The following is an 18,327-nucleotide window of genomic DNA, read 5'->3' as shown; positions in this document are numbered from 1 at the left end:
CCATTTCACTCTGGATGGTTGACTTAATTTACTTGCGTTTCATTTTGGGTATCAGTCTCTGCAATGTCATAACATCATAACTATGTCTTGTATATCCTTATAATACAGTCTGAACTGTTAATGTGTTTAAAGTAACTAGGAAAGAGTTTTGGTTGTGTTGACTAATCATTGCTGGAATCTTTCTTTTACAGATATAACACTGGTACCTCAGGTGAATATTGAGGACTTGAAACAAATGAAGGTAATTTTGATATAACATTTCAGAAATTGCAACCATTTTAAATGAATATATATTGTAATATGATTGTTAGTTCTCCATTAATCTATCAATATACCTTCAAGTTACCTTTCCCTTTGATTCACCAGTCTGCTTCCATCCCCTCCTCTTTGCTGGGCAATCATTCTATGGGCAGAAGGTGTCTTCCATTAACTTGGCCACGTAGCCATTACTAATGTGTGAGTCTTGAGAGTCTACAAAGGGCCGAATGGCCTACTCCTGCAATTATTTTCTATGTTTCTGTGTTTCCCTCGACAGCCCCAATCTCTCGCTTCGCTTGCCCCTGCCTCCGGTCCCTAGACAGCCTCAATCTCTTGCTCCCGCCATCCCACCCCGGTCCTCCGGAGGATGGCACCGGCCCCCACCCGATCACACTCTCCCTCCTCAAGCCTACCCGCTCGCAGCCAGCCAGCCTCTTCATCTGACTGGCTGCAGGTGGGGAAACAGAAGCAATTCAAGCCCTGCTGTTAAAGTCGGCAGGGCCTGTGGGAAACCTGCTCTTCTGGGTTTCCTGCCCGCATCGTAGCAACACCTTGACCATCAACCCGCCTTCCCCATGAAAATCCGATCCGATGTCACCAAACGGACAATTCCAGCAGGAGTCGTCAGATAGTCTTATAACACTGCTGTGAAACACCTTGAGACGTTTTACTACGTTAAAGGCCCTATATAAATACAAGTCGTTGTCATATGTACAATTGTATCCTCTATGTTTAATTTAGTGGTTTAGGGTCAATAATACAGTAATAAAGCTACTCCTGACTTTTAAATAGCTATATTACTGTAACAACATTTACTTTAGTCAGTGTGAGCTAAAAACAAATCAAAACCACTGCCCTGGGGAGGTTCACTAAACCTGTCAAGAATCTAAGGGTTAAAACATCTTTTAAATCTACAAGGTGTTTTTTTTTATATATATCTATGTGCACAAAATACATTGCACTTTAGCCATTTTTGTAGGTAATGAGTGAAGTGGTAATAATGACCACTATATAAAGGGAAAGATACAAAAGAGGGCCACTACAATGAAGCAACCGGATAATTGATGTGACCTCTTTAAACCAAAGTAGGGCATATCCTAGATTCCCATTGCAATTATGTTCTTTTCTCAGTTGCAAACATTTAAATTCATCTTATTATTTGATATTATAGGCCTACCTAAAATTGCTGAAGAAGCAACAAAAAGAACTGAGTTCATTAAAGAAAAAGCATGCCAAGGTATGTATGTGCTCTGAGCAAATTTATTTTTATCAGTTTACATAATGTGAATGCAGCCCATATAATCATTATTAAGAATCCATTTTTGCAATAAACAGATCAAACCTGTTCAAAAAAAGAATAATTTTGTGTAAAACCGTTGTTATTTAAGTGCATAAAAATAACAGCACAGATAGAAAATATACGTGGTAGCTAACTTGCATTTCTATGGGGTAACAAGATGCAAAAATGAATCATGTTGTAGAGGCTATTAATACCTATGTAAGCAGCCTCAAAGTAGGAAAGATATTGTAACTAGTGGCTGTGTGCCATTCAAATTAGGATTTATAATCTTCCTTGCTTTATGCTTAACTCTGGTTAGTAATTACTGTGAGTGAAAGGGCACAAACCTTACAGCAATAACAGATTGCTGTTGGTTACATGAAAGAAAAAATATGCATTAGTTATGCAACTGGCAAACATATTTGTTTTTTTAGATATACCAGGGGAGATTTTCCTGGGTCTAATTTAAATGGAAAGAAAATTGAACAGGTTTCTTTACAAGCATGTGTTACGACTCGCCCAATATCTGCTGCACCCAGGTAATCCAGTGGACACAAACCTAGGAAAATCTCCCCTACACAGTCTGTATGAGAATTATCTCCTACAAGTCTCACACTAAGATTTAACTTATAGGCATGAATAATGTTTCAAGCAATGTTATGTTTGGATCTACATTTCAATATTATGGTAGTGATTTATTATTTGGAACGGTTACTCTTGGATCTTAATTTTCCTTGGACCAGCTCTGCATTTATTTAGAATTAATAACAGAAGTATATGAATATATTGTCAGTGAGAACAAATTTTAATGAATAAAAAACTGAAACCAGCAACTTCTTCTGACAACTGTGAAGGTATTACTGTATTTTTTTCTTTCCAGTTATACCTATACCCATCTCACCTAAGGTTCTGGCATCAGCCGTGGCTCAGTGGTAGCACTCTTGTGGGACCTTGCTGGGTAAAAATTGGTTGCCGCGTTTCCTACATTACAATCACTGCACTTTAAAAGTACTTCATTGGCTGCAAAGTACTTTGGGATGCCCTGAGGTCATGAAAGGTGCTATATAAATGCAAGATCTACTGATGCTGGTCATGCTTTCATACCTTGCCTTAGTGATCATTAAGTTTCTTAAGGGTGTGGAAGAGCATTACATTGAAGCCGAATCCGCTCCTCACCCACTGTTGATACATGGTGCTGTAGAGCAGGATACAAGTCAGGATTAGGAACCCTGGCTGATTTATTTTTCCCCAGATGAGGTTTCTGTTATTCTACTGGTGCCTCTGATAATAGATCGGGGATCGAACCAAGGTCCTTCCTAGTCTATATAACTGAATTATTCACTCAATAAATGTGCTGACCTTCAGAGCAGCTTGGCATTAATGTACAATATTTACATAGATCTTGTAGTATATGCAAGCACTCTAATAACCACTCCACAAGATAAGGGTATAGTACTTTGAACTGTAGTGACCTTAGTCCTTTATTGCAGCTCCTAGAGTGAGGACACTAAGAGGTGAGCTCCCTTTTATACTTGGTTACCTGCAGTGTACAGGTGACCCAGCAGTATCACCCTCTGGTGGTACAGTTATGGTGTATAAAGGATGAAGGTATATTCAGTGGTCTGATGTTCCAGTACATACATTAACATACATACATAACAACACTCCCCCCTAAGCTTTTCCCAAGTCCTTATTGCCATGACATGGGGAGGTGATCAGTAGTGGACGGTGGAAGGTTGTGGTGAGGGTTGTGTGGGTGCTGGGTGTGATCCATGTGTTTATGGCTGCACACATCCATTTCCCCCCCATACATAGACCATGTGGATATGTCACTGTTGGAGGATTCCGCAGTGGTGGAGCAAGTACATGTTGTTATGGGTAAGGTACATACATTGTTGATTGGGTAGGTGGTGGCGTTTAGTGGTGGGCAGGGCCACAGGGTGGTGTAGCCTCCTTGTCCTCCATTGGTGGTGGAAGTCTGGTCATCCCAGGTCCCGCCGGGAAAGCTGGAGGGTCCTGGCCTCTTGCTCCCGGTGCTGGCCCTGGTGGCCCGGGGCGGGTAGGGCCGATCTGGAGCAGGTTGCCAGTGGTGGTGGCTGTGCTGTCCATTGACCGCTGTCCCTGGAGTGGGTCTGCTCCCACTGGGTGTGTGTGAACCCTCCCTGGGGCATCACATTGGTCCCGGAAGCGCAGGCTACATGATCGGGTAGCCTGCTGCACCTGGGTGTTTCCCTTTGCCATTGTCAGTACACATGTAGAACCCGTCATCATTTGTCATTCTATCATTGGCATACATGATACATTGGTTCCGACCGCAACTAGTCGACTCGACATTGTTACTTCTCTTTACACTTTCACATTTGTCAGTTACAACGCTTTCTTGTGTGCTTTCAGTATCTCTGTGCATGGTTACATTTGAATACCTGCCTTTGTTAGTTACATTTGTCTTGTTAGCATTACTAGCATCACTGTTCAACAGTACAATTTTGTCACTTGCATCACTTTTTGGAGTATTAGTTACATTTTTCTCATTAGCATTACCAGCATCACCGTTCAACAGTACATTTATATACCTGCATTCATTAATTACACTTTTATCATAAGTGTCACCGGCATCGCTGTGCCAAGAGTGGAACTGTCCCTTTAATTGTTTTGGGTTGCCGGTCTCCTTTAAGAGGGCCTTGCAATCTTTACCCCAATCCGGGTCGCCGCTCAGTAACACGTATTGCTCCTCAACGCTGCCCATCATGGTCTGGTTGCAGCCATCTTGATTTCAGGTGCTTCGCCTCATGGTGCGGGCGCCATCTTCTCTCTCTCCACAAGGTAGGCGCGGTGATCCTTTTCTCCCCAGGTTCTGCCACGGATGCCGAGAATCTACCTTCTGCACCAATCTTCTTCCCTCTGAATCCTGCCACTGGAGCCCAGAAGGTGAGGTCTGGTTGTTCAGATTGGATCATCTCGCCACTGAGTTGTGCAGTCTGTGTCGTCGCCGCGCAGTCGAGTCGGATTGTCAGATGCTGCGATGAATCCAAGTTTGGGGCCACGTAAGATGTCGATCCCCGGGGCCTGGAGGCCTTTGTCGCTCCAACAGATTTGGACTTGATTCATCCATCTTCTTCCCAACAGCGTTGCACCATCACCGGCAACGATCCACAAAGGATCGTTGTGCATCCAGCCACCATCGGACACCTGGACCTCCACGCTGCCAACGACTGGGATGGTGCCTTTTGTGCAGGTGAGCAGCTTCGCCTGGATTGGGAACATTTTGGGTCATTTGGCGGGGTTGTCCCAGAGTTTCTCAAAGGCCGTCTGATTCATCAGTGACTGGCTCGCCCCTGTGTCGATCTCCATCAAGACTGGAACCCCGTTGATTTCTACTTCCATTTTCCACGGGGAACTCTCGGTGGAGCAAGTATATATTCCGTACACCTCTTCCAGGGGCTCAGCCGCTTCGTCTTCATCAGCGCTGGAGCCTGGGTGATCGGCCAACTCTTCAGCGACTCGGTGAGTAAAACGTCTTCTACACATTCGCTGAAGGTGACCTTTAGTGTTGCAGCCTTTGCAGGTATAGTCTTTGTAGCAGCACTGGTGGGCCCTGTGGTTTCCTCCACAGCACCAGCACGGGGCTAGCCGGTTGGCCCCATGTGGCGGACTCAGGGTTGCAGGTCTCGGGGCAGCAGCCTTGCCTCTGAAAGGCGTCATCCGGTTCACTGTACTCATCGGGTTAGAGTCCTGGATGTGAGTCATCATCCGTTTGGAGTCGCAGGCCGAAATCATGAAAGCCTGGCTCACTTTGATTGCCTTCTGCAGGGTGACCGTAGTGTCCGCAGAGAGCAGTTTATGGAGGAGGCCCTCGTGGCTGATTCCAATAACGAAGATGTCCCTTAGTGCTTTGGTGAGGTGGTCGCCAAAATCATACGGTGCAGCCAATCTTCTCAGGTCTGCAGCATATTTAGCAATTTCTTGGCCTTCGGGCTGCCGGTGGGTGTAGAACCGGTGCCTGGCTGTGACGATGCTCTCTCTAGGTTTAAGTTGTTCTTGTATTATAGTTACGAGCTCCGTATAAGTCTTGGTTGTTGTCTACGCTGGGGCTAGCAGGTCCCTGGCGAGGCCGTGGACATTGAGCCCACAACTGCTGAGCAGGATAGCTCTGCGCTTGTCCACCAGCGAGTTCAGTGAGTCCCCAGCCAAGTCGCTCACGATGAAAAAGTGTTCTAACCTTTCCACAAAGGCATCCCAATCTTCTCCATCAGCGAATTGTTGGAAATTGCTTTGGTTAGACATATTGTGCGTGGAAATTCATAGCCTCGTCGCCAGTTGTAGTATATGCAAGCACTCTAATAATGACTCCACGAGGTAAGGGTATAGTACTTGAACTGTAGTGACCTTAGTCCTTTATTGCAGCTCCTAGAGTAAGGACACCAAGTGGTGAGCTCCCTTTTATACTGGGTTAACTGCAGTGTACAGGTGACCCTTAGGTCTCCAGCAGTAGCACCCTCTGGTGGTGTATACAGGGTGAAGGTACATTCAGTGGTCTGGTGTTACAGTACATACATTAACATACATATATAACAGATCTGAAGTTCTGAAAGCATTGTCTGTGAGGTTATAATATTATATGCTAGAAATAACTGTTGGTGACAAAATAATTGGGTTAATGCCTCTGTTAAAATAATGGACAGAGAAATATCATGTGAATGTGTTCGTCCAGATTTTCCAGTTAGGCACAGTCCTGTGAGGTATTATAGTGAACTCACATGGTTTGTAATTGCCTGATGCATGAATACCAGCACACCATTATGGGCTACGAGCTGCAAGCTGCATATTACTCTCTATCACAGTTGAAAGACAACACAGCCCATAATGGCTGCAGAGATGCTGCAGAGCATGAATCATGCCTGCCCAGCATTATGAGTGCTGACCCTGCCATAATTTCATGGGTCAGCACTCATTTTAATATTTCAGGTGAGCTTCCTGGCATCTGGAAGACCTCTAAGTAGGAGCTTGTCCTTTGGCGAATGAGAAATAATGAACTGCTGCAGGATTTAAAGCTAGGGGTAGCCATTATTACAGTTGCTTTTGGGGCATAGTAGAAATTTGTTTTTTCAAAAAAAATCAGACCTGTCAGGTCAGCAGGAGGTCAGAGAGCCCCCCCATTCTTGGATGCAGTCGTGAAAGTGCTGCTGGAGGAAGTCATGCAGAAGAGTGAGGCTTTGCTTGATACCGAGCAACGCAGGCCCCTGAGGAGAGCCATACAGGGCAACAGAAGGAAGTGGCCAGGACAGTAAATGTAAATTCAATCATGCCACCACACATATGCATTCAGTATTGGAAACAGTGTTACCAGGTCAGGCAAGGTAAAAGGAGTCAGCTATGCCTTTCAGTAATGCACAGTACTAAGTAAGTGCATCATTTACAATAATCTCTCCCTTACATTCTGTTTAAGTATTTTAATTGCATACTACTGTTTAGGATTGCCATTGCCAATGCCTATTAGATAGTATAGTGAACTCACATGGTTTGTAATTGTCTGCTGCATGAATACTAGCACAACCATTATTGACTACATGCTGCAAACTACATATTACTCTATGTCACAGTCCTTTGTGCTTCTTTTCCAAAGACAAGACAGCCAATAATAGCTAACAGAGAGCCACAACAGGTGGCAGACACCCAAACCTCTGCATTCTCACTCCCATCAGGAGGCCGTGCAAAATCCTGGGGAGGGAAGTCACAGAGGGTGTTGGAGATGGGGGAACAAATGGGCATGTGGCAGCTGTAAGTTCACGATGATATTCTACTTCTCCTTCTGTTGTACCCCACCTTACCATGCGTGAAAGCGGCATCTGAACGCTATGCTTTGGGAATCCATTCTAACATCTTTTCCTCCTCCAGCTGTGGCTGAGGAAGGACAGTTAGGCCCCCACTGCAAATGGCACTATCAGCACTTAACAGTACACATCATCACTCACTCTATTCAACCCCCCCACCCCACCTCACCACCAATGCCAGCTCAGAGATACTCTCTCCAGGGGAGTTAGAGAGTTGACCAGAGGGGCGTGCACTGTGCATCACACAGAATGAGTAGGAATAAATGCTGGTGGTATGAAGAGGAAAACATGACTAGCCCAGAGGGTCAGAAAGTATCATCTCTTGGTTGAAAAGTCTGGACATCCAGATTTCACAAATCCTGCTTTTGAGAGAGTGATACATGCAGCACATCAAGCTTTGGTGAAGGCACTGGGGCTGTATTTGATCGTGTGCTGCATAAGACAGGTCAGCTGGAGGAGGTCATTAGCATAATGTGTAGGAGGGTGATTTCACAACACTATAGTGCACCTTGAAGCATTTGGTAGTTCCAGAGTCATCTACAGCAGTCGCCCCCATGACTGACGCCCTAAGAGCAAATCGGTGCTTCTTTCATGGATGCTCAGATGCGACTATGGGCAGCTGAGGTGTCAGATTGGAGATAGATATCTCTTCCAGTTTAGCGATTAGTTGTCCAAAACCATGAAGCAGGGCTTCACTGATCTTCTTTATACCATTAGATGTGCTTTCTTTCAAATCAGAGGGCAGTGCCAGTACCCTGTCCTCGTGGCATAGCAGGAATCAGCACAGATAATGGCACTGTTTTCCAGGAAAAGACACATGTGGCAGAAAGGATGCTGGGCCAGGTGGCCCATGCAGCAGCACAAAAGGTGTAGCTAATAGCAGATCCAACAAACCCATGAGACATGGGGCACTTCAGTTCTAGAAAGCTCTTATTGTAACCCAGCTGCCTCCCACAACAACTTGCATTTATATAGCGCCTTTAACATAGTAAAATGTCATAAGGCACTTCATAGGAGCGTTACCAAGCAAAGTTTTACAACGAGCTACGTAAGGAGATATTAGGATAGATGAAAATGCAGGTTTTAAGGAATGTCTTAAAGCGGGAGAGAGCGGTAGGGAGGCAGGGAGGTATAGGGAGGGAATTCCAGAGATTAGACCTCAGGCAGCTGAAGGCTCGGCTGCCAAAGGTGGAGCGATTAGAATCAGAGATGTGCAAAAGGCCAGAAGTGGAGGAGCGCAGAGATCTCGAAAGGTTGTAGAGTTGGAGGAGGTTACACAGATAGGGAGGGGAGAGGCCATGCAGGGATTTGAAAACCAGGATAAGAATTTCCCACACTCCTACCACGGAAGGAGAAGCTCAAAATTAGGTTGAAATGCCAGCTGTGGCTCAATGGATAGCACTCTCACCTCTGAGCTGTGGATTCAAGTCCCATTCCAGAGACTTGAGCTCATAAATCTCAGGTGGACGTTAAAGATCCCATGTCACCATTTTTCTGGGGAGTTCTACCCTGGTCATTATTTATCCCTCAACCAACATCACTAAAAAAACAGATTATCTGGTCATTATCACGTTGCTGTTTATGGGAGTTTGTTGTGTGCAAACTGGCTACTGCCTTTCCTATATTACAAGAGTGATTACACTCCAAAAGTACTTCACTGGCTGTAAAACGCTTTGGGATGTTCTGAGGTGGTGAAAAGCGCTATACTAATGTAAGTTCTTTCTTCAAGGGCACATATAGTAACACCAAGGGGAAGCACAATGGTAAGAAACCCCAGGCACATGCACAATTTGATTTCACATCAAAATTATGGTTGCAGTAAAGTTGTGTGTCTCAGCATTATTTTAGAAAGGTGTGGAAATTGCATTCATCAGATGGTCTAAAGAGGAGCTTGATGATTGGTTGCACACAGATAACTCTCTATAGAAGGTGACATATTTGTAGAGGGAAGGGAGAAGTTATAGGCAAGGAAGTTAATGCAGTGTCAAGATATGATGAGCAAGAGAAATTCTCCTGCACGAGATGGGCATGGCTTTCTCTTGCAGCTGATCATGGATTGGCCTCATTCTCTTCAGACTGCTGCTGCTTCTCTTTGCCCAACCACTTGCTGCCTGTGGAGCCTCCCATCTTTAATGTTTCCCTAATGAGCTACTTTGTAAGATAAAGTTATGGAGCAATCAGCACACAGTCAAGATCCTTGAGACTCCAGCGTGATTATATTACAGAATGCTCCCAGATTGATCCAGGCACCTGTAACATGCCTTCCTCAGACCAGTGGGTCAAAATCCCAGTCGTGTGCTTATTTATTACTTGGGTGCATAACTCGACCTCTATACAGGTGCTCGGCTCATGCCCTGGGAAACGGGACAACTGTCGTGAGCTATGTTTTTATGGGATAGGTCTGCTCTCCCAGGCATTACTGTGCGACACAGGTTAGCAAGGCCATAAAAATAGCAAACCAAGCACTTGGGTTTATTTCTAGAGGGATAGAATTGAAAAATAGGGAAGTTATGCTAAACCTGTATCGAACCTTGGTTTGACCACACTTAGAATACTGCGAACAATCCTGGTCACCATATTATAAAAAGGATAAAGAGATATTGGAGTGGGTGAAGAGAAGATTTACAAGGATGATACCGGAAAGGCGAGGGTAAAAATATCAGGAAAGGATGAACAGGCTAGGGGGCCAAAATTCAGGGTCTCAAAGAGACGTGTGAGTGCCCGTTTGCAGCGGCCATTCCTAAAAATCGAATGGCCGCTGCTTTGGGATCAACAGGCCAACCCAACCTAAATTCAGGTCGGGGAGTTTTCAACCTGGACCCCATCCTGCCCAAGTGGTTGCACCACCAAAGAAAACAATTTTAAAAAAGCAATAAAAATACTTACCCATCGATTTTCACCTGAATCTGTCGATCCCCCACCCCGCGGTGCCCCCGGCAGGTTTTTCTGCCGGTGCACCATCTCTGCACAGAATGTGGTCCGTCAGCGTGGCCGTCCTTAAACATAGAAACATCGAAAATAGATGGAGGAGTAGATCATTCGGCCCTTCGAGCCTGCACTGCCATTCAATAAGATCATGGCTGATCATTCACCTCAGTACCCCTTTCCTGCTTTCTCTCCATACCCTTTGATCCCTTTAGCCATAAGGGCCATATCTAACTCCCTTTTGAATATATCCAACGAACTGGCATCAACAACTCTCTGCGGTCGGGAATTCCAGAGGTTAACAACTCTCTGAGTGAAGAAGTTTCTCCTCATCTCAGTCCTAAATGGCTTGCCCCTTATCCTTAGACTGTGTCCCCTGGTTCTGGATTTCCCCAACATCGGGAACATTCTTCCTGCATCTAACCTGTCCAGTCCTGTCAGAATTTTATATGTTTTTATGAGATCCCCTCTCATCCTTCTAAACTCCAGTGAATAAAGGCCCAGTCGATCCAGTTTCTCCTCATATATCAGTCCAGCCATCCCGGGAATCAGTCTGGTGAACCTTTGTTGCACTCCCTCAATAGCAAGAACGTCCTTCCTCAGATTAGGAGACCAAAACTGAACACAATATTCCAGGTGAGGCCTCACCAAGCCCCTGTACAACTGCAGTAAGACCTCCCTGCTCCTATACTCAAAACCCCTAGCTATGAAGGCCAACATACCATTTGCCTTCTTCACCGCCTGCTGTACCTGCATGCCAACTTTCAATGACTGATGTACCATGACACCCAGGTCTAGTTGCACTTCCCCTTTTCCTAATCTGCCGCCATTCAGATAATATTCTGCCTTTGTGTTTTTGCCCCAAAGTGGATAACTTCACATTTATCCACATTATACTGCATCTGCCATGCATTTGCCCACTCACCTAACCTGTCCAAGTCACCCTGCAGCCTCTTAGCATCCTCCTCACAGCTCACACTGCCACCCAGTTTAGTGTCATCTACAAACTTGGAGATATTACACTCAATTCCTCCATCCAAATCATTAATATATTTTGTAAATAGCTGGGGTCCCAGCACTGAGCCCTGCGGCACTCCACTAGTCACTGCCTGCCATTCTGAAAAGGACCCGTTTATCCCGACTCTCTGCTTCCTGTCTGCCAACCAGTTCTCTATCCATGTCAGTACAATTACCCCCATTACCATGCACTTTAATTTTAATTTTGCACACCAATCTCTTGTGTGGGACCTTGTCAAAAGCCTTTTGAAAGTCTAAATACACCACATCCACTGTTCTCCCTTGTCCACTCTACTAGTTACATCCTCAAAAAATTCCAGAAGATTTGTCAAGCATGATTTCCCTTTCATAAATCCATGCTGACTTGGACCGAACCTGTCACTGCTTTACAAATACGCTGTTATTTGATCTTTAATAATTGATTCCAACATTTTCCCCACTACTGATGTCAGGCTAACCGGTCTATAATTACCCGTTTTCTCTGTCCCTCCTTTTTTTTTTTTAAAGTGGTGTTACATTAGCTACCCTCCAGTCCATAGGAACTGATCCAGACTCGATAGACTGTTGGAAAATGATCACCAATGCATCCATTATTTCTAGGGCCACTTCCTTAACTACTCTGGGATGCAGACTATCAAGCCCCGGGGATTTATTGGCCTTCAATCCCATCAATTTCCCTAACATAATTTCCCGCCTAATAAGGTATCCTTCAGTTCCTCCTTCTCACTAGACCCTCGGTCCCCTAGTACTTCCGGAAGGTTATTTGTGTCTTCCTTCGTGAAGACAGAACCAAAGTATTTGTTCAACTGGTCTGCCATTTCTTTGATCCCCATTATAAATTCACCTGAATCTGACTGCAAGGGACCTTCATTTGACTTCACTATTCTTTTTCTCTTCACATATCTATAGAAGCTTTTGCAGTCAGTTTTTATGTTCCCAACAAGCTTCCTCTCATACTCTATTTTCCCCCTCCTAATTAAACCCTTTGTCCTCCTCTGCTAAATTCTAAATTTCTCCCAGTCCTCAGTTTTGCAGATGTTTTGTGTCCTCCTCTCACATTGCTTTTCCTCCCATCTTTGTATTGTCAGCAAACTTGGCTACATTACACTCAGTCCCTTCTTCCAAGTCGTTAATATAGATTGTAAATAGTTGGGGTCTCAGCACTGAACCCTGCGGCACCAAAAAATCAAATAGGGAATTCAGAAGGAACTTCTTTACCCAAAGAGTTGTGAGAATGTGGAACTCGCTACCACAGGGAGTGATTGAAGCAAATATGGATGCATTTAAGGGGAGGCTAGACTAGCATATGGGGGAGAAGTGAATAGAGGGTTATGCTGATCGATTTAGATGAGGAAAGACGGGAGGATGCTCGAGTGGAGCATATATGCCAGCATGGACTGGTTGGGCCGAATGACCTGTTTTTGTGCTATATATTCTGTGTAATCATATGTAATAGAGACATCCCTTTCTGGACCAAAGAATGCTGACATGGTGCACTGCCTTAAAATGAAGGCCACGTGATAACTCTGAGAAAAGCATGTGTGCCATGGTGGTGCTGGATGCCAATGAGCTGCACATTGAGTTAGTGGAGTCCTTTGACATAGGCCATGGCGTTGATCAAGAGAACATGGCCATGTGTGCTCTGTCCACATTCAGGAGCCTGCAACTTTGTAAAATATCCACGCCCTATCATTGTTGCCACCAGTTGTCCCTTGGGAAGGAAATCAACTTATTTGTTCCAGGAAACAAGCACACATCTGTGCACAGCTGAGTTACTAATATTAGTGATGTTGCCAGTAGCAGCTTGGAATGAATCCATAGCATGAGTTAAGGACAATTGTGATCTTAACAGCTACTGGCAGTGGTGGAGGCGGACTGTTTGCAGCACATGGCATAACTCAGAGACAGCTTCCTCCCAATTGAAAGAGCATGCACAGCAACAATAGTTACTATCATAAAAAAAATACGAAGCCAGTCATATGCATGTCATTTGCTGGCGTGCTGGGTAAGTCGTACATCTGTTGGTTGATGAACATAATTTCTGTTATATAATTTAATCTTTGATCCATTGGGATTTAAGCAGCCAAATCAAGGTTCTTCATAGATTCCTAATTGTTTTGAGCTCTGCCTCCAGTACTCTGTGCGTAAATGGATTTTTCCATTGTGCAGTATTGGCAGTTCTGTTAAGAATTCAGCACCACCTGTGGCAGTGTAGGAGGTCTGAACTTCAATACTTGCGCTCAGCCATAACATAATGGAGGAGAGCCAGATATTTCCCAATAACTTCACTGTTCTTTTCAATCTTAGAAACCGTAGTTAAGCACTATTGCCGCAGTCCATTTTAATTATTTTCTAAAAGTTCTTATTTTCTACTTTGCATGTGTTTATTTAGGAAAGAAACAACTGTTAACTCTGTGTCCCACACACTGCCTTTACTTCACATCTCTTTGACAGAGACAAAGTTACCTTCCTCCAGTTGGTCAATGCTTATCATTCAGGACAGTTACTACTGCAGAGGATATAGAACCCCCTGTCAATCTTTTGATGGGTGCCAGCCTTCCTTTAGAAATGTGAGGTCCGAGGGGGTGAGGGTTGGGCGTATCCCAGTATAAATGTCTGAATGCGCCTGTCTGGGACCGTCACTGCTGACCCTGCTAAAGTTCACAGGTTGAAGAGGTCTTTGAATTTACTCGACAATGGCAGACCCCTAGGCATCCAGCCACCGTAGAGGTTGCAAATTGTGGCAGAAGGATGGGACTTGTTGGTAATTCTCATCCCACCCCGCCCCAAAAGAACAGGTGACTGCCCCCATCAGGCTGATCTCCATTATTGGTGAGCATTCTTTCCTTTGTCAGGGGCCTACAAATAATTAATTGGAAAAACATTATTTATTTTTCTTTGGGGGTTCAGGCCACTATCCCGTTCTGGACCCGCAAGTGGGACCCACTACCGTTCTTTGTTGAGTTAGTACACCTCTCACCAGGTGTACCGCTGCCAATCCTGTGCGACCCAGGGACACAAGAACTTCTGCCCTTGGGACTCCCTGCCACCAGGAGTGGCATTTGCCTTGTAAAGGCCCTGTACAATGGTTCAATTTGGGGCTCCTATATTTACTAGACAATGGTACGAAATACTGATCACTGGATTCACTCGGGGCCCCATGCAATTCTATGGATTGCAGGGTCCTAACGCCATCCCTTCTGGAGGTCCGAGGGAGTGGGGGGGGTGGGCGTATCCCAGTACAAACACCTGGATGCACCTGTCTGGGACCGTCACTGCTGACCCTGCTAAAGTTCACAGGTTGAAGAGGTCTTTGAATTTACTCGCCAATGGCCCCTTCTGGACCCCTCCTACATCAATGGCTTTTTTGGGGGCAGGCAGGCAGAGGCTTTGTTCCCCCCAAAAGACCCTACAGAAACCTTGAAGTTAGGCCAGGACACAGCATATCCAAGTCCAGACCTTATTTTTAGCCATTCTAGGGCATTTGCACTGGAGTTACAGCAGGAGTGTGCAACGAAGGGTGTGAATTTTTGAACCCAAGAGGTTTAATATTACAGGCATGTCAGAATTAAAGTTTCAAAAATGTTGCTTCATTAAAGCTGAAGTGGGGCAATCCCATCTATTTCAGGTCATATTTTCTTCCTGTTAATTTTATTTGAAAAGTATTGTGAGTAAAAGCAATGTAATATTGGGAGAAAATGCCAACCCCACTATTTGGGGCAGATTTTTGTTCTTATTGCTTAGGTGTTAAAATAATGGTCAGAAAAAAGGGTGGTCTCCATTATTGTGAGCATTCTTTCCCATCTGGTTTTTCTCTCTTCATCCGCCCGTTCTTAATCCCCATTCCACAGACTTGAGCACAAAATCTAGGCTGACACTTCAGTGCAGTACTGAGTGAGGGAGTGCTGCACTGTAGGAGGTGCTGTCTTTCATATGAGACATTAAAACAAGGTGCCGTCAGACCTCTCAGCTGGACGTAAAGGATCCCATGGCACTATTTGAAGAAGAGCAGAGGACCCCTGCCCAATATATATCCCTCAACCAACATCACTAAAAACAGATTATCTGGTCATTATCGCATTGCTGTTTGTAGGACATGGCTGTGCGCAAATTGACTGCCGCGTTTCCTACATTAGAACAGTGATTACTTTATTGGCTGTAATGCACTTTGGGACATCTCATCATCATCATCATCATAGGCAGTCCCTCAGAATCGAGGAAGACTTGCTGCCACTCTAAAAATGAGTTCTTGGGTGACTGAACAGTCCAATACGAGAACCACAGTCCCTGTCACAGGTGGGACAGATAGTTGTTGAGGGACTGGGTGGGTGGGACTGGTTTGCCGCACGATCTTTCCGCTGCCTGCGCTTGGTTTCTGCATGCTCTCGGCGATGAGACTCAAGGTGCTCAGCGCCTTCCCAGATACACATCCTCCACTTAGGGCGGTCTCTGTGAAAAGTGCTGTATAAATTCAAGTACAGGTGCAACCTCCCAAATCCGGAGTTCCAAAAACCGGAATGTTCTGAAATCCAGACATTGCGCTGATCAGTTGAGAGGTCATCCGAAATCTGGAAATATGTTCCAAAATCGGACATTTTTTTTTAACACCACCTCTCTGTCCACACTGATATAGCCAAATTTCTCTTGATCAAATTAAACTAACTTCAACTCAAGCAGAACTCTTAAACAATATTGTACAATTACTGTCCCCATTTCCACCCCACCACCCCAAATCTTTTCCCATCCTCCTGAAAAGAAAGAACGACTTGATTTATATTGCGGCTTTCACGATCTCATGATGTCCAAAAGTGCTGATCTTTCCTGAAGCATGGTTCCAGAGGTGTTGAGGAGCTGGTTATTTGGCCAGAAACACGCGATACTGTCACTAGAACTGAGACGGTAGTCCAGCTATTTTTAACCTAATCTAAAGGTGTTTCAATTTGTCAGTCCCCTACACAAAAAATAGGAACTTGACTAGATAATCTGAGGGTAGAAGTGCCCAATGAAGTTTGCATACAAGCAGTTATTGCACTCCTTTGGGCTGGAAATTCATTTTTTGGTGATAGCGGTATTTTTGTGTCATTTCTCGGCAAAAATACCGCTAATCACTCCGCTATTTTTTAAAGGCCTAAGTTCCATTAGCAAATGCACTCAGCGGTAAAAATTGGCGTTGCACGAGGATTCGCGGCGGAAACCGCGGTGCTCACCAACTTTTGTCCGAGGCCGATTACCGCTGTGAGAGAGGCCTTGGGAAGGGGGAAAACACACAAAATAATTGCAAAAAATAAAAAAATCACCAAACATTCACAAGATACTTAACTATTGAATCACTGAAAAAGAATAAAAAAATAAAAACTTTAACTTACCTTTTTTGCAAGTCTTCATACCTACCGTTGTTATTGGGGTTGCAACGCAGGTTTTTCTCGGGTGTTTTTTTTCTCCCAGAATACGGGTGCGCCAAAAGTCAAAACCAAGGCGAAAGCGCTATTTCCAGTCTTGTATGCCAGGGGTCCGCTTTATGGCGGTATTTAAAAACTGTCGCTGCAAGACTTCGGCGAAACTAGTGGATCACCGTTTTTGCAAAAATCGGCAAAATATCGCCGAAAAAATGAGCGCAAGATGGTGAATTTCCAGCCCATAGCATCGATCGTAAGTATCCATTGTTAAAGCAAAATCAATCTTTCTCCTTCCCAACCCTCCCCACCTCAACCTTCGTATAGCTTCGTACTCGGCTCAGGGGTTTCCGGATTCGGGACGTCGGATTTCTGTTGCGAAATCCGGGAAAATCCAAATGGCCTCGGTCCCGAGGTTTCCAGATTTCGGAGGTTGTACCTATACTTTCTTTCTTATTTAATGTTCATTTGTAAAACAGGAAAGTCTGTCCTTCTGTCCATACCTTGTGCCGATCTGTAGATCCCAATCTTTCCAAAAATGTGCTAAAGATCATTTGCAAAGAAATCCACCTCATTCATGTTCCCAAGGTCAGGGACATTTATATATCGAGAGAGGGCGCTCAAGAGGTGGAGAGGGGAGGAAATTCTTGATGGAGGCCAGCTGAAGTATAGTAGATCAGCCAGGGCTAGATGAAGAAAAGCGAACTGGCCCTTTTCCAGAATACTTACAGCAACTGATTGCTTCATGACCGGCTGTCGTAAGGAAACTGGGCTTTCGACATTTAGTGGGGACCACTTCAGTCAGGATGTGAATCTGACAAACAATGTAGACGTACTTTGTGTTGGCGTATACTAAGGTGGGAACAAGAGAGGTGAAACTGACAAGAAATCTGCATGAGGCTATTCCACGGTCACTTTTCTTCCTAAAGATCTTTTATTTCCCTCCATGGTCTCTAACCCCACTCTGCCTCCCCTCCTACTCCACTCTACCATCTCTGGCCTTTACATCGTAGTCCTCTCTGAGCTCCAATCCAATTAACTCCCCATCCTCGAATACCATTTGACCTGGAGATTGCATTTGGTCTTAATTCCCTGCGTGCAATGCCCTGGACGATTGAATAGCATATAATTTTTTTTTTGAAGACATTCTGAAAGCCACATTTCTGCTTCAGCAGCAGGATACATTCATGCTTGTACCAGATAATTATTCAGCTTCCACCCCTGAAATATTTATGTTCTACTGTGACCTCTGACAGAAGATATGAGTTGCTGTACACAATGACCTGGAATTTCCACTCTATTGCGCTGGGCTTTTTGTGCAATTCAGCCAAAATCGATATAACCGGTGCAAAAGATTGCAAAATTTTCAGCAAAATTTATGTTGAGCACAACTCGAGTTTCTGCAATCTTTTGCATAAGTTTTAAAAACATCGTGCTGGAAGCAGGCCCCACCCACAAGATTGGCCACGCCCCCTGGGTGAATTAATTACCATTGGTGGTTTCCGTTAATTGCGCTTGTTTGCAGGCTTCGGAGAGGCTTTAAAAAATAAGCTTCTTCCTTTGGACGCAGGGCCTTAAAATATACATTTTAAAAGCTTTTAAATGTGACTTTTGTTTCAATTTA

The 18,327-nt window shown here is 44.6% G+C and overlaps 1 protein-coding gene across 1 annotated transcript in view; it reads left to right on the top strand.

Annotated features, from left to right (window-relative positions):
• Window positions 1-18,327, top strand: part of plcb4a (phospholipase C, beta 4a) — a 600,847-nt gene that overhangs the window by 471,440 nt on the left and 111,080 nt on the right. The window contains exons 30-31 of the mRNA XM_070889861.1: window positions 192-241; window positions 1,430-1,495. Of these exons, the coding sequence (XP_070745962.1) occupies window positions 192-241; window positions 1,430-1,495 (116 nt within the window). The remainder of the gene's footprint in view (window positions 1-191; window positions 242-1,429; window positions 1,496-18,327) is intronic.

Source organism: Pristiophorus japonicus, chromosome 9 (genome assembly GCF_044704955.1).
Source record: "Pristiophorus japonicus isolate sPriJap1 chromosome 9, sPriJap1.hap1, whole genome shotgun sequence".
Lineage (NCBI taxonomy): Eukaryota > Metazoa > Chordata > Chondrichthyes > Pristiophoridae > Pristiophorus > Pristiophorus japonicus.
Note: the sequence above shows the minus strand (reverse complement) of the source record. Positions and strands in the feature narration are given on the sequence as shown.